Raw genomic sequence first — 14525 nt, forward strand, 5'->3', positions numbered from 1 at the left:
GGGCTGCGGGCGGGGAGAGGCGGCCCCGGGCGCTGCCTCCTCATCGAGCGGGGCCAGCGGGCACCGGCGGGCGGTTCGCAGCCCCGCGGCGGGGCGGAGCGGGGCGGGGGGGGGGTGTCCCCGGCGGCAGCCCCCGGGCGGTTCCCCCTCAGGGCTCTCATCCCCACAACCGCCGGTTTGAACGCGGCGGGGCGGGTCGGTGGGTGTCGTCGTCCCCCCCCTCCCCTTCCCCTCAGCGCGCTGCCCGGGTGCTAAACGCCCCCAGAAAGTTGCGAGAAGCTGGTGGTTTTTTTAATTTATTTTTCTTTTAACTCCCCCCCTCGGCTCGTTTAGCGTTAATCACGGCCAGGTCCCCCCGGGCGTGAAGAGAGAAGGGGAGGGGGGGAAGGAGGACGGGGGGGGGGTCTCGCAGCGCTGCCGGGAAACGCCGCGCTCCGCCGGCCCTGCCCCGGCCCTGACCCTGCGGGCGGCCCCGGCCGCGCATGCTCCAGGCTGGACAGCTCCTGAGAGGGAAATTTAAAAACGGGCTGGAGCCCGGCCGCGCCGCCCAGCCGCCGCGCTCCCCGCCGCCGCCACCCCGTCCCCAGCCCCGAGCCGCCTCAGCGGGGCTTCACCCCGCTGAGGGCTTCACCCCCCCCACCCCCCTTCATCCCCGCCCACCGCCGGAGGGCCGGTGTCCCCCCGAAGCGCCGGGCCGGGCCCCCGCTGAGGGCAGCCGGCGGAGACTCCGAGCCCCCCCACCCCGCTCCGAGGGCCGCCAGAGGGAGACCCCGCCGCGCCGGGCCCCCCCCCTCCCCCGCGGGGGCCGCCAGGTTTGTGGGAGCGGCGGGGGGCGCGGGGTGCGGCCGAGCTCCGAGGGGCCCCAGCTTCGCCTGCCGGTGTCCCCCCCCCACCCCGGGTGGGGGGCTGAGGCAGCGCGGTGAGGGCTCGCCGTCCCCCCGAAGAGCACCGGGAGCCGGGCCAGGAGCTCGTCCCGGCGGTGAAACGGCACCGAAAGCCCCGCCGGTGCCGTCCCGGCCGGCCTCGCTGCCCCGCCGGGGCTCTGACGCTCGGGCTGAGGGGGCTCCCCCCCCCCCCCCGGGAAGCCTCTGAGGGCCCAAATAGCGCCCGCTGGGCTGGTGGGTGGCGGTAAGGCGCCTCCGGCTCCCTTCCCCTTCAGCCCAGGTGCTTCGGTGGGATTTTTGTTGATTTCCCCCCCCCTCCGCTGCTGAAATGCTGGATAGCTACCCCACGCCCGTGTGAATGCTCTCTTTCCGTTTTGTGTTGTTTTTGTCTTTTGCGAAGGAGATGATAGAAAGCGATCTCCCGTCCATAATGTCAGGAGTCCTTAGGAACTCAGGGCAAAGTCACCACCCTGCACAGGAGTACAGGTGAGGACTCTTTACCGGTTCAACGCTACGCGCTGCGCTGTCAAAGCCTGCTGGCTGAGGTTGTTTTAACAGTTCTCGTGGTTGCCTTACCGAAATGTAGCGTGTAGAAAGCCTGCTGTCCAAAAAAGCTAACCGCGTTACTTCTCTGCGCCGAATTGGATTTCTAAGGTGGTGACCGCTTATAACGCGTTACTTATTTAGAAGTATTCCTGTTTAAAGTGTTTTGGTGCCGAGCCATTTTTGATAACTACACCTCCAGAGCCTTGGGCTGACCTTCTAGCAAGCTCTCATTACTGTAAAAGTGTTGCCAGACAAGGATGTCCTTCTTTAATTATTTAAAAACTCCCTTTCAGATTGCGTTTTGCGTTATTATGAAGTAGTCATTGAACGTCTCCATGACGTGCAATACGCACTGGGAGAGTTTTTCATTAAAACAAGTACTTCTGTAGTACTCCAAAGCGCTGGCTTCTGTCAGAGTTCTGCTACTACCAGTGGGAGCAAATCTGGATCTGTCAACAGCCTCTGATAATTTGCCTATGCCAATATGCATGCAGTTATCATGTAAAAGTATTGTTAGAAGTCACAGGGCAGCTATGCATGAATTACAGTGCGCTGGGTTAACTTAGGGTACGTCCTGTCACATGATGCCAAGTTCCAAGAAATACGTAACAGCAGAGCGTGATCTGGTTCTCACAATTAAAAACAAACCAAAACTCTTTTTTATTTTTTTTTTTTAAATAAGGAGTGACAGACTAGCACCTTCCTCCCAGCCTGAGGGTGTTTTCACACGTTTCTGTGCGTAAGAGTGGTCAGCCGCAGGTATTCTTCCAACAACCTCTTTCTATTCAAAAGGCAGACACTGCGCTGCAGCCTCTTGCAGCTCAACAAGTGATTTGTAATACTCTCTGAAGCCACTGTGGGGAAAAAAAGGTTTGTGGAACTCTGTTTTGCTGTTTATTAAAACGCTGTTTGCTCTAGGCATTTTGTTGGCTATGTAAATATTTGTAAAGAAATTAGTCAGTATTTAATGACGGGTGTGTATGAGAGAGGCTTCTGGGTACTTACGTGTAAGCCTGTACCGGTGCCCTGAAGAACTCACCACCTTAACAAAGACCCTTATTATGGAGAGAGCTATTCTTTAACTCATAGCAGAAAAACAAAAACAAAACCACTTTTTTTTTTGAGAAAGGTTGAATTTATCTTACTGCCAGCAAAGGAATTGTAAGAGTTTCTCCTTTTATCGGGGTCAACTACTTTTTAAAACTACTGTTAATTCTCTGTTAAGCATTTTGAACTCAGTGATCAGAGTTCTCTAACGTTTTCAACCCATTTGTGATTTCTTTAGTGCAGTTCTAAAATGAATTATTTGACCTCGTTTAATAGTGGCAAATTCTGATAAAAATGCATAAAATCTGAACTGCACCATAAATGCAGAGCAGTATTTGTCCTACTTCATGAGAAAACACTTTGGATTATGTAAAAGAAAATCTTTTAGACTGAATGATTTTAAGAAAAGAATAGACCTGTCAAATTCTATCAGCTCTGTTTACTCTCCTGCTGTCACCACAGCCCAAGACTGGAACCCACAGTCCTGAGTGCTCCATGGGGGAGCATCAAGGCTCCACAAAATGGGAATGGCCTCCAATTAGTGAGTGGGAGGCTGGGGCTGTGCTGAGAATACTCTTCTGTCTCACTTGGAATCTTTCAGTTGGGCAGTTGGACTTGGAGGAGACCAGGCTTTCCTGGGAGGCTGCAGGAAGAAACACTGAAAGGGAGAGAGTGCGTGTGCATGTGGGCAGGGGATCAAATCAGTAAATGCCAATACGTTTTCCTGCATTTATGCATAGAGCATGAAACTATGGATTTGTTTGTTTGTTTAAAAATGAACAAGGAAAAAAAACCTGATTTTAGCAAACATTAGAATTCTCTGTATGTAAAGCATCTACAGTAAATTTGAGGTAGCAGGTAGCAGCCTAATCCTCAGGACTACTCTGCGCAAAGTCCAAGCACTATTTGCACCATAATAAAACGATTTTAGACAAATATCTGTTCTGCGGATTCAGCTGCGGGATATAACACATCACACTGTATAGGAATGATTAAGGGCCGTCACAGCTTCTCCAAGTCCTATGTTGTTACGGAGCTTTCACTGCCTGGCTATTGGTGCAAAGTAAAACTTGGTATTAGCAGATGCCTCTCTCACTTTCCCAGAGAAAATACCGCCTCCTTCACTATTTTCATAATTGTAGTGGTGACAAGTATTTCTAATGATTTCATGTTAGGTTTCAGGGAACAAAGGCAGAGAGTAACAGCACTTGGAGTTTTTAAACCTTTAACACTTTACTAACACTTTGTTAATTATAATTAAAAACCTAATATTATGTTTTAGCGTAAATATTTTGGTATCAGCATCAAAGCAATGAGCAGAGTACCGTGCAGTGGTGCACCTGTGGTTATCTCAGCACAAAGCTGCATGTGTTATAGGAGCTGAATGAAAGCTACCAAACCAGTGGAGAGCTCCCCTGGTCTTCAGTGGCTTTGGAGCTGGTCTTTGAGATTCAGCTCATGAGTGTTGTGGTCTTCTTGCAGTGTTTTTTTTCCCCTGAAATTCGCAGTCCATGTTCACGCAGTCTAGTTTAATTGGTGCAAGAGAAGTAGAAGATCTATGGCAACGTATACAAGCGCAGAATCAGATTTAATATGAAGGTCTTCAGCATTAGCAGCCCCAGTGAGGCAGACGAGGTTATAGCAAGGGATTTACAACAGTTTACTTTTGGCTTGGCTAAAGTGGACTTGAACTCCAGCAGCTCGGCATTTTGTGTAAGGACGGTGGTTTTATTCTTTCATTGTATTATAGCTGTGTATTATCATATATTTCCAACTGACAGAAGCTTTATGTAGTATTTTGAAGGCCTTGTAATGCATTTTCTATTCGCGTTAAACTGGAATCGAATTTTAAATAGCAATCCTTTTGGTTGGTCATGAGTAGTGACTCCACCATAAAGCACTTAGCGTATTAGTGGACTATATCCCCCTTCATCCCATTTTAATTGTCCCTCTGGTTCTTAAATAAATTGCCCTATATTTAGCTGATTAGGCGCTCTGATGATTATTTTTTGCTGTAATAATTACTTTATGCTACCGTAGTTTATCATCAAAGCATGTTTAAAAGGTAAAGGGTTTTCTTGGTTAAGCTGTTCTTCAGTTCATGTCCCAAACAGTTACGGTGTCACTTTCTCCAGCTATTGATCCAGCAATTACTTAAGACTGGCAACAAATCCCGTAAGCCTTGAATTGCCATGTGTATAAATTAATTATATACACATAACCACTGCGTTTCGTATGTTCCAGATGTGACTGCATGCAGTGGTGAAAAAGGCGGACGGTCCTTACCTTCTGTGACGCCGGGTACCTTTCAGCTCTCCTAAGTGGTAGTCTGATATCTGGGTTTGAGCTAGGGAGAGCGAGCTACAGTTCAGGATGTCTGCCAGTCACTGCCGCGGGTAGATGGCGGCTGGGAGATTGCAAGAAGTAAATTTCTGCAGACAGAAGGTTACAAATGCATAACTAACGACACCGTAATTGTTCCTGAAGAAAATGTCAGTGTCCATTCCCTTGACACCACGTGTGTCTGACAGGGAGTGAGATAATGACTCGATGTGTCGGAGGAATTTCATCACAGTAGTTGCTTCATTCTTTCAAAAATGTGAGAAACCTCCTAGGAATCAGTCAAACTCGGGCCGCTGTGGATTGATTTAAGTGGATTAGCTCAGCTGTTTCCTATGCAGTTCCTGAAATGTGCTAATCAGCATTACTAAAAAATAGTGGTCCTCGCTCCTCAAATTGTCTTGTAGTTACTGCCAGAGCCAGGGAGGGCTGGTTTGTATCCAGGCAGCATCCCGCCGGCTTCTGTGGCTTCTGTTTCCAGTGAAACCAGAACTGAGCTCCTGTGTTACCTCACAGAAGGTGCTTGACCTCCAGCTCAAGACAAGGAAGCAGAAAAGGAATCTGTATCTTTTCAGCATTCCTCTGAGAAAGCTCTTATTTCACCCGCTGACAAAAACCTCGCCTGTGCGGAAAGGAGACTTGCTGGGTGACCACAGCGGCAACTAAGGCAAGGGAGGCGGGTTCTCGCACCAGCGCAAAACCCGGGGTAGTACATTTTATGTTCCCTTTAGACTGGAGTAAATGTCTACTCAAGATCCCAGGCAAGTAAATCAGTTCCGTGCTAATGAACCACGGCTGAAGCAATGTCAAAGGAAAAAAAATAGCTTCCCTGGTAGACAAGGCTATTGATTTTTACAGAAAACATTCGTGTGGTGCCAGATACTTCAACACATTTTTGTGGGAGAAACTGATTTTGACATTAGTCACAGCAGATTTTATTTTTAAACTTTATTTAAACAAAACAGATTGTAGATTAAGATACCGGCTGCATTTGGCAAATGCCACTCTGCGGGAAGAAGGGATGATTATGTGGGTGAAGCAGAGCAAGGAGCGAGCGTCTGGGAGTTCAGTGCTGACATTGCTGCTAACTTCCTCTTAGGCTTAAGCAAATCATGCAGGTCACCCGTAATTCAGTTTCCCTTCATCCCAGGCCGAAATGATGTAACGGGGTGTTGGGAAACCCAGAGCTGAAATGTATAAAAGTCTCCAAGAGCATGTATAGCTGGATCTGTTAGAGCTTAAGTGTCTTTGTGGGAGGTTTTTGGAGAATCGTCTTCTCTTCTGCACCATGGTGTAAGGAAAGGAGAACAGCAACACCTGACAGGGTAATTGTGTTATTTGCTTTTTCCTCACTAGCTTTGGTTCATCTAATCCAAAGTTTCCTGAGTTGTAGCTGAGGAGGGATGTTCTGGTTGTCCCTAGAAAGCTGCCTAATTTCTGTTCTTGTTTCCAGCAAATCCAGAAATTGCTAGAAGAACTTGAAGGCAGGGAGGAGAAAGGCAGGCTAGACATTTGGGACTGGATGGGTGGCGTGACTTCAAAAGGTGAAGTGGAACTGCAGAGCAAAGCAGCGGTGAGAGCTGCTGGCCGTGAGCAGGTGAGGAGGTGGAGCAGGAACGGGGAGGAAGGAGGCAGATGGTTGTGGAGCCTGGAAAACAGAACCTCGTGCAGGGAAACACCTGCAGAGGGTGAAGTGCGAGGAAGAGCGTGGAGAGGGAAAGAGCAGAACAGATGGGATGAGGAGCAAAAGGAGACGGGGGAAGTTGACTCTAATAAAAGAGAGTGATTCTCACCATGGAGACAGCTGAAGAGTCACAAACATAAATATTTTCCTTGTGTTGTTTTACATAAGGGAAATTGTTGTGCTTGTTCTAAGGACATTACGTAACCCCAGACAAAAGCAAACAGTTCCTCATAACCGCTTCAAGAAGGGGTTTTCTGAGGACTTCTCCAGTTCGGTTGTCACTCACTGGGTAAACTGTTGCAAACAGCTAATTAAGGACCTATCACCCCGATTGCTTCTACTTGTTGAGCGGTGCCATTGCTGGGAAAAAGCTCAGAAGTCAGTGCTAGCAATGGTAACGAAAACTGTCTGTTGAGTGAGAGGCATCCCGAAACTGCTTGAAGCTGAACATGCCAATAGCACTAGATCCACCCTACAACATCAACCAGTTTGAGTGCTTGGCATCTTTTAGGGGCGTGCTCCAAGCAGGCAGAGCCCCCTGAAGTGTGGGAGGTTCAACGTGCACAGGAACGTGTAACTTCGCGTACCGTATCGCAAGCTGGAATGCCCCGGTATTGGCTGAACCACCTGGAGATAAAATATTTTAGGGTGTGCTGGTCACTGCCGAGCGTTTCTTCAGTCTCAGCAGACGCGATTGGCGGACTTTCTGTAGCACTGCTGAAGGTTCCTGTGCTCTCCAGTGCCGAGTTCCTCGCCCAACAGAGCCTGCAAGCATGGAAGCGGGGAGTTCACGCTGACAGCAGTCTGCGGTGACCGCCACGTTACATCCAGCTCAGTAGGTCCGGCTGCGTTAGAACAGCTCAGCGCGAGGAAAGATGCTAAGGTCAGGTTTACGAACACAGAGCCAAATTCAATTCTTATGCTGCAGGCTTCTGCAAGGTGCTGCCAGGATTGGATCTTTCCCTATAGCTAGGTGTTCTGTTGGTGTCTCCTGCCGGTGCCAAGTTAACTGTTTCCAACAGCAGACGTGCCAGCAGCACACGTGTATGTGAGGGGAAGAAAGCGAGCTATCCTTAGGTACGTGTAACACATGATTCTGCACTGCTGACAGGCTCTTGTGAGCTTGGCCAAGTGTGCAACCAGTGCGGGACTCCAATTTCTCAGGGATTCCTGGCAGAAAACTGTAGCTCAGCATAAGGAGGTCTGGAAAGCTGCTTCATTTTAACTGCAACTTTTCCTGTTTCAAGTAAACTTTCTGCGGGCTGGCTGCTGGCCAAGGGCTATTTCCCTGAGTAGGTAAATATTTTGGGCGAGGCGTGATAGAGCGGACAGCAAAGACGAATGTTAGCACTGAGCACTGCGGCGTCATGTACCGTAGCATAAATCCTCACCACCGTGTGGAGTCTTAGATGCAGTGGCCTTTCTAGGACAGAAACACATAGAAACAGAAGGGTTCTGCCTGCAGAGATTTGCAAGGAGATGGGTAAAAACAGAGCTGATAATTTCACCACACCTTTGAAAACTAATATTATGTTTGCAACACGTTTGGCACGACGGGAACCTTTCCGCGTAGGGGTGCAGCAGCTCGGCGTGTGTACCAGGCAGCCCTGGGGAATGTGCAGCTGGGGACACTTTGGGCAGTGTGCATTAATTACAGCGTATCACTATTTATCTCATTTACATGCCTTGAAAGGAAATGGCTGCTTTTACTACAGTGCCCCATTGTGCCAGGGCTGTGAACGCCCGTCTGAAGGCACGATCTCTGACTCCTGAAGTTTACCCTCAAATGCGAGATGAAAGGGATGGTGGAGGGGAACAGAATCAGAGAGCATGAAATCACAGCCCGTGTTTATCCGTCTGTAGTTGGCCTGCACAGCCCATTTTGCAGGTCGGACAGACTGAGCCCTAAGAGATTAAAATGTTAGGTATCACTGCGCACAGCTCTCCTTCCAGAGACAGTTAGCTCAGCGTTTCTCGCTGAAAGCCGGACACACACTGAGCCTGCGTACCGAGATAAGCTGCTTTTAGCTGGGCATTTAAAACACCTCCGTCAGAGAGCAGTGGGCGTGCTGTAAGCAGCCTCGCCTTCGTTAAGGTGTATGAAATTTCAGCATTGATTTTGAGGACAACCAGGAGAATAATCCTTAGATGTGAAATATTTATTTTACTCTGATTAAATTTGCTTTTAGTCCCATGATCAGTGAAGACAGTTATTCTGGCAGTTATTCTGTATACGTGAGCAGCAGGGGTGACTGTAAAAGAACTGTAAGCTCGATTTCAGAGAGCCGTGCCGTACTAGCGTGGGGAAGGGAAGAAAATGCCTTTGTTTTGGAAAAAGAGCTGGCTTGTGCACCTTGCCTTGTTACCATACGTTATTGCCTCTTGGTATGTGTTTAAAACGGAGCTTGGTGACTGTAGTATCGACCTAAAAAATTCAGCTACTGTCCTTGTCATCACCTGGTCCGCACTGGCCATGGGAGAGCAGGGACGGGATGGGACGCGCGTGGGCCTGCATGGCCAGGGAGCGATGCTGCCCGGAGCGGGACCAGCCTCCAGGACGGTGCCCAGCGCCCCGGAGGAGCTGCGTGCGGAGCCACCGGTGCAAGGACTGCAAGAACAACGTGGGGAGACCTCTTCCCCCCGAAGAGGCGACGGCTGCTGCTGCTGCTGAGCCCGTGCAGGGCTGATCCCCGGGCTGACAGGCGGCGTGTGCGGTGGGTGCTGACCCGCGCCGCCCAGCTGACCCCGGCGCTCGCTGCCCGGGCTGCGGGGACCGGCGGGGAGCGGGGTGCCAGATGGCGGGGGTGTGCGCGCTGCGTGTCGCCTGTCATCCAGCCAGATTAATGTGGGGTTTGTAAAAGGGAGGAGGGGGGGGAAAAAAAAAAAAAAACACAATTAAGCAAGAATCCCAAAAACAATCGAGGCCACGTGCCACTGGGCAACAGTCGTTGCTCCACAATGGGTTATCGGCTTACAATGAACGGGGCCAACTGTTGCAAACGACATGAGCCTGCCCAGTTTTCAAATCATTTAATGCCCTTGTTTTCTTCCGATCCAGCCAATGTCTGGGCCAGCAGAGCGGTCACCTGACATTCTTTTTATGTATTTAAGTCCCAGGCCTCACAAAATAACTGAACAGGGGTAACCATGGCAATGCTAATTATTGCACTATAACTACAGTAAGAGAAAGAAGCCAGGGTAGGCTGGGAGAGAGGTTCGAAGATGTTTTGGCCAGGATTTGGGCTTTTGGCTCCTGCTCATGGGTGTCTTTTCTTTTTCTTTTTCTTTTCACAGCCTTTCTACAAACAAATACATTAAATTCTGCTTTAAAGATCTAGTAGATAATAGTTTGGGGAAGTTTGATGCGTGTTTGTGGAAATCCTGAATAGAGGAGCTGAAAGCTCCTGGGCAGCCAGGCACTACAGCTCTGGCTCCCTCTGTTAAGCTGCTTTGGAATCACGTAAAACATAAAAGATGCTCCAGCCAGCGACCAGATTTATTTAAGGCTTCTGCATCGTTATTTGGCAGCGAACACGCGTTAGTGCCGTGCAGCTGGCTTTAACACTTCTACGAGAGAGCTCTTTAAAGGCTTTGTTTCAAAAGCAAAATCAACTACATCCAACCAAACTGTTCTTCTGGACGAGAAAGGTGTCTTCCTGCACAGGAATCCTGCTGGGGTTGCCCTGGGTCCCTGATGATACCTCACATGTGCGAAGTGCTGCTGCACTCCTCAAGGTTCCCGTGACTGCTGAGACAGTTTAACATAAGCAAAATAGTTTATCCTTTCATTCACGATAGTTTTTGTTGACTTTAACTGGAGTTTTGACCACACAGGAGCTTGTGAGTACTATAAATATCTCCCATCATTTCAGTTTTCTACAACACATGCCATCAGAAGCAAAACAAAGGCAGGTGTTAAGGAGCGTGCAGAATGTGTCAGAGCAGAGCTTTAAACCAAAAGCAGTCTGTCACAGCTCTGCCTCGGTCTTGTCAGCTAAAGACAGATTGGATGGTCTTGTGTACTCACTCTGTAGCTCTTCATTCCGATCATTTAGGATGTGAAAACTGCCTAAAAGAATTGGTTCACATGCTTCATGGTTCCTTGTAACGTATCAATAACTTCATATGCCCAAATGGAAGAGATCGACAGCTCGTTCTCTGATTTTGTCTACGCAGCAGATCTGTGCCTGTCTGTCCCCACCAACGGGTACAGTGGCAGGGAAAAGCTCTCCCCAGGTGTTAATGCCAGCAGCAGGTTCTGGAGGATCTCGGCACAGAAACTTCTTCCAAGGCTGGCTGCTCACTGGATTTCAAGGTTTATGCGAATTTGCCAGGGTAAAAATCGTGACAGGTTTCTTCTACATCAAGGCCATACAAGTGCAAATTTCTGACAAATGTAAAAACAATGAATCAGCTTTGGTTTTGTTTCTAGGCAGTTTCTCTTCCAGGTTCTCATGCTTTCTTCCCCTCCAAATACTGCAAGAGAAGTTTTCTTAACTGAAACGTTTCAAATTGTACAAAGCAACACATGATTACAGGCTAAGGACGTTGGTAACCAGCTAGCTGTGAAACAAAAGGTCGCATCTGAACTCTGCAAGCAGAATCCCAGCCTGATGTGTTTTCCCTGCTGACCTTCATGAGCTTAGGCATCCCAGACATCTCCTTTCTGACCAGGGACGTCTCTGCTCTGTTCTAACCTTTCACGCTATTTTGCAGGCTCTTAGCTTCTGACCCCTCCCAGCTGAGCGAAGATGACCTCCCCAGTGACTTGCAGTCCTTGTCGTGGCTGACATCTGTTGATGTTCCTCGTTTACAACAGATGGCCAGTGGAAGAATGGATTTTAGCCTTGGCGCTCAGAATGCATTGCTACAACAGACAGGTAAACTGTTAGGAGGTTAAACAACCGCTCTGGAAATGACACGGCCTCCTGCCCCTTTTACGTTCCTCCACACATGCCAGCTCTCCTGTTAGTAGATCTGTTTTAGGTACATTACGTTTCACTTCCTGCCAGAAGACTGGAGGCTGTTGTCTCCTGATAATAAGGATAGCGTTGATATATTTCTTTCCTTTGAAGAGGCAGAGTCCTAGCAGTCACCACAGCGATCTCAGGGTCCGATTGACTGTTCTGCTCAGTGTAGTTGCTGTTGCCTTGTGTGAACTCGGGCCAAGGTATTTAAGACTTGCATTTCAGAGGTTTTCAACAGCTTTGAAATTAGGTAATTAATCTTTCTTGTTTGTTTCAACATTGATAAAATTAAGAGCATCTTATTTACCCCATACCTGTTTGCTTCATACAGACTTACAGCATGTGTTCACTGAACGCCTTTCTTTTCGTTGTGAACATTCTGTAGGTAAACACACTTGCTCCCTAAGGCATTCTGCTGAGAGCTCAGTGTATCATCTTGCTTCCTTTAGAGCAGAAATATATCTGGAGTACAAATAGTGCTGAATTTGTGTTTTTTTTCCCTTTTTTCTTTAGTAGGATACCGTGTCTGTAACACCGCTGTGGACTGTTAAACAGCTGTCGTCTTTCATTCCCCGCATAAGTTTTAGAAGCAGCTGAAGTCATCTTTGCAATTTGTGAAACGTTCAGGGTTCTTTTGGGATGGAAAGCTGTAGAGAGGTGTGATTATCCACTCCAGAGCTTAGCCATGTTAACTGCATCTATTAAAAATAAATGTCACCGCTCTCTTTTCTGAAGTGTACTTTCATGTGAACATTTATTGCATTTACTTTCTCCAAAATAGGTCCTGTGGCAAGCAATATGCACTCCTCAGGAGCACCTGGAGCAATGATTCATGTCCAGGCCAGCCTGCCACAGGGAATCCTGGGTTTGAATTCTATTTCAACACATGGAGCAAATGTAAGAGCAACCCTTGCAACAGTTCTTAGGGAAAGATGTTGGTAATTTCAAGACTGACATGTCTGTTGTCTTTATCTCAGCAGATGAGCCAGTACCCTGTAGGTGGGCAGCCATCTCCTGGTTTACAGACACAGCAACAACTCTTCCCTCCTCCTCATTCACAGCAAGTGTTTGCTATAGCCCAGAACACACCACAGGTACTGTTATTTCCTTGCGATCTGTCTCGAAGTACCTTCCAGGATCATCTCTAGAACTCTTTCAAAAGAGAAAGAAAATCCCTAAGCCTACATACCTATGGACATTCTGCACCTGACATTTTCTTTCTTTTCCTTCTGCATATAGTGCAACCCAGCAGCAATCTACAACACGTCCTATGGGACTCAGACACACTATTCTCAGCCACGCCTGGCTCCTCACTCTGCCCAGGAACTGCATCCAAAACATTACCCCAAACCCATCTATTCATATAGGTGAGTAGGTAACAGCATAGCACGTTGCTTACAGTGGTCATTGGGATGATTTTTAAATACTGTAAGCACGATAGCATGAGAATATTTGATTCCTTTTGAAAGGAACAAAAATCCCATCATCCACTCGAGAGTTCTGTGGAAACTGCCCCTGGCGGGTAGCAGGAACAAACGAGCAGCTGGACAACCAGCATCAAGGTAGAAAAATAGCACAGAGGCGTAAAGTCTGCAGGATCGCAGGGTGACTTCCGAAAACTCCCTGGCTATAGGTGCCAGGGGAAGCAGAGCACCACGGGAACCCCATGATCAGCCAAGTGTCTGAGGCTGCTAGACCAGGAGGAGGTGTGATGGGATGGCTACGTGTATGCAGCCTGTTGTTGTGTCTCTCTGTCCTCTAGTTGCTTGATTGCAATGGCGCTGAAGAACAGCAAAACAGGCAGCCTCCCCGTGAGCGAGATCTACAGCTTCATGAAGGAGCACTTTCCCTACTTCAAGGTATGCATACACCTGCAAGGGGGGAGTAGAACATTACAAACAGGGCTCACAACTTACTTCTCTAACACCTCTCTGCATCTTTCAGACAGCCCCCGATGGCTGGAAGAATTCTGTGCGCCACAACCTGTCCCTCAATAAGTGTTTTGAGAAGGTGGAGAACAAGATGAGCGGCACCTCTCGCAAAGGGTGCCTGTGGGCTCTCAATCCTGCCAAGATTGACAAGATGGAAGAGGAGATGCAGAAGTGGAAGCGGAAGGACTTAGCTGCCATTCACAGGAGCATGGCTAACCCAGGTAGGGATTATACTACACTTTAATTACTTATATGAGAGGCGAGGGGTTAAAAATGTCTGTTTGTCCAGGAATACATGTCTTAAGAAATAAGTTCGGTGGCGCAGAGCTGGCTAGCACAGAACCCCAGCCTTACAACAGCCTCCTCCTCAAACCTGCACGGCAGAAACACCCCCTGTGCTCTGCACTGAATCAAATCACTGCTGCTGCCCCGAGGCTGCGTGGCAGGGCAACACGCTGCTGCAGCCGGAGGTAACCGAACTGATGGTCGTGGCCGGAGGCACTCAGCGTAAATCGGTCCCCAGGTTCAAGGCGGGTTATCTTTTTCCCCCGCGCTAACCTATCTAGCACATCCAAGACCATCTGAGGAGTTATGCTGCCTCCAGCGTTAGTATGTATAGTGGCAGCTTTCAACTGTGTTACTCTGCAAAACTCTTTAGTAAAACTTTCTTATTCTTACTTATAAAGACAAATGTTTTTGAAGCTTTCAGGAGCTCAATATTGGCAAAATCAATTGGAGTTTTTTGCTGTAAAATCTGTAATATGCAATCAATGATGAGTAGCATTCTTCTTTGCTTAAAAACAAAAGTGCCACTGAAACGGTCAGGGGGCTCTCAGATGAATCTTACCCCAAACCAAACAGAGTTCAGTGTCCCTGGAAGCAGGAGACCTCCTGGGGATGCTGAGTCCTGCAGCTGCGGGTCAGCTGCCATCAGCAGCAGCTTGGTTGCTCTGTGTAAATCTCATGTGATCATTTCTTCAGCTCTGTTAGGGGTTACCATGGAATTCGACTAGGGTAAGGGTTAAGGGTAGGGAAGTAGATGGCATTTCTTTGCCCTTTGCACAAAGATTGCCTTCTGTGCTGCTTCTCGCACAGTTACACTGTTTGCCTTCTCAGCTTTAGGGCA

At 48.5% G+C, this 14525-nt stretch overlaps 1 protein-coding gene across 2 annotated transcripts in view; it reads left to right on the forward strand.

Annotated features, from left to right (window-relative positions):
- FOXN4 (forkhead box N4) overlaps positions 1–14525 on the forward strand; it is a 19108-nt gene continuing 4583 nt past the window's right edge. Inside the window, exons 1-8 of one of the 2 annotated variants that reach the window (XM_083804117.1) lie at positions 1–812; positions 1285–1370; positions 11218–11381; positions 12250–12365; positions 12446–12562; positions 12708–12835; positions 13231–13327; positions 13413–13620. In XM_083804117.1, the coding sequence (XP_083660243.1) occupies positions 483–812; positions 1285–1370; positions 11218–11381; positions 12250–12365; positions 12446–12562; positions 12708–12835; positions 13231–13327; positions 13413–13620 (1246 nt within the window). In that variant the 5' untranslated portion in view covers positions 1–482. The remainder of the gene's footprint in view (positions 813–1284; positions 1371–11217; positions 11382–12249; positions 12366–12445; positions 12563–12707; positions 12836–13230; positions 13328–13412; positions 13621–14525) is intronic. The other variant, XM_083804118.1, reaches the window with a different exon arrangement.

The sequence above is a fragment of the Anser anser genome (genome assembly GCF_964211835.1).
Source record: "Anser anser genome assembly, chromosome: 18".
Taxonomy (NCBI): Eukaryota; Metazoa; Chordata; class Aves; order Anseriformes; family Anatidae; genus Anser; species Anser anser.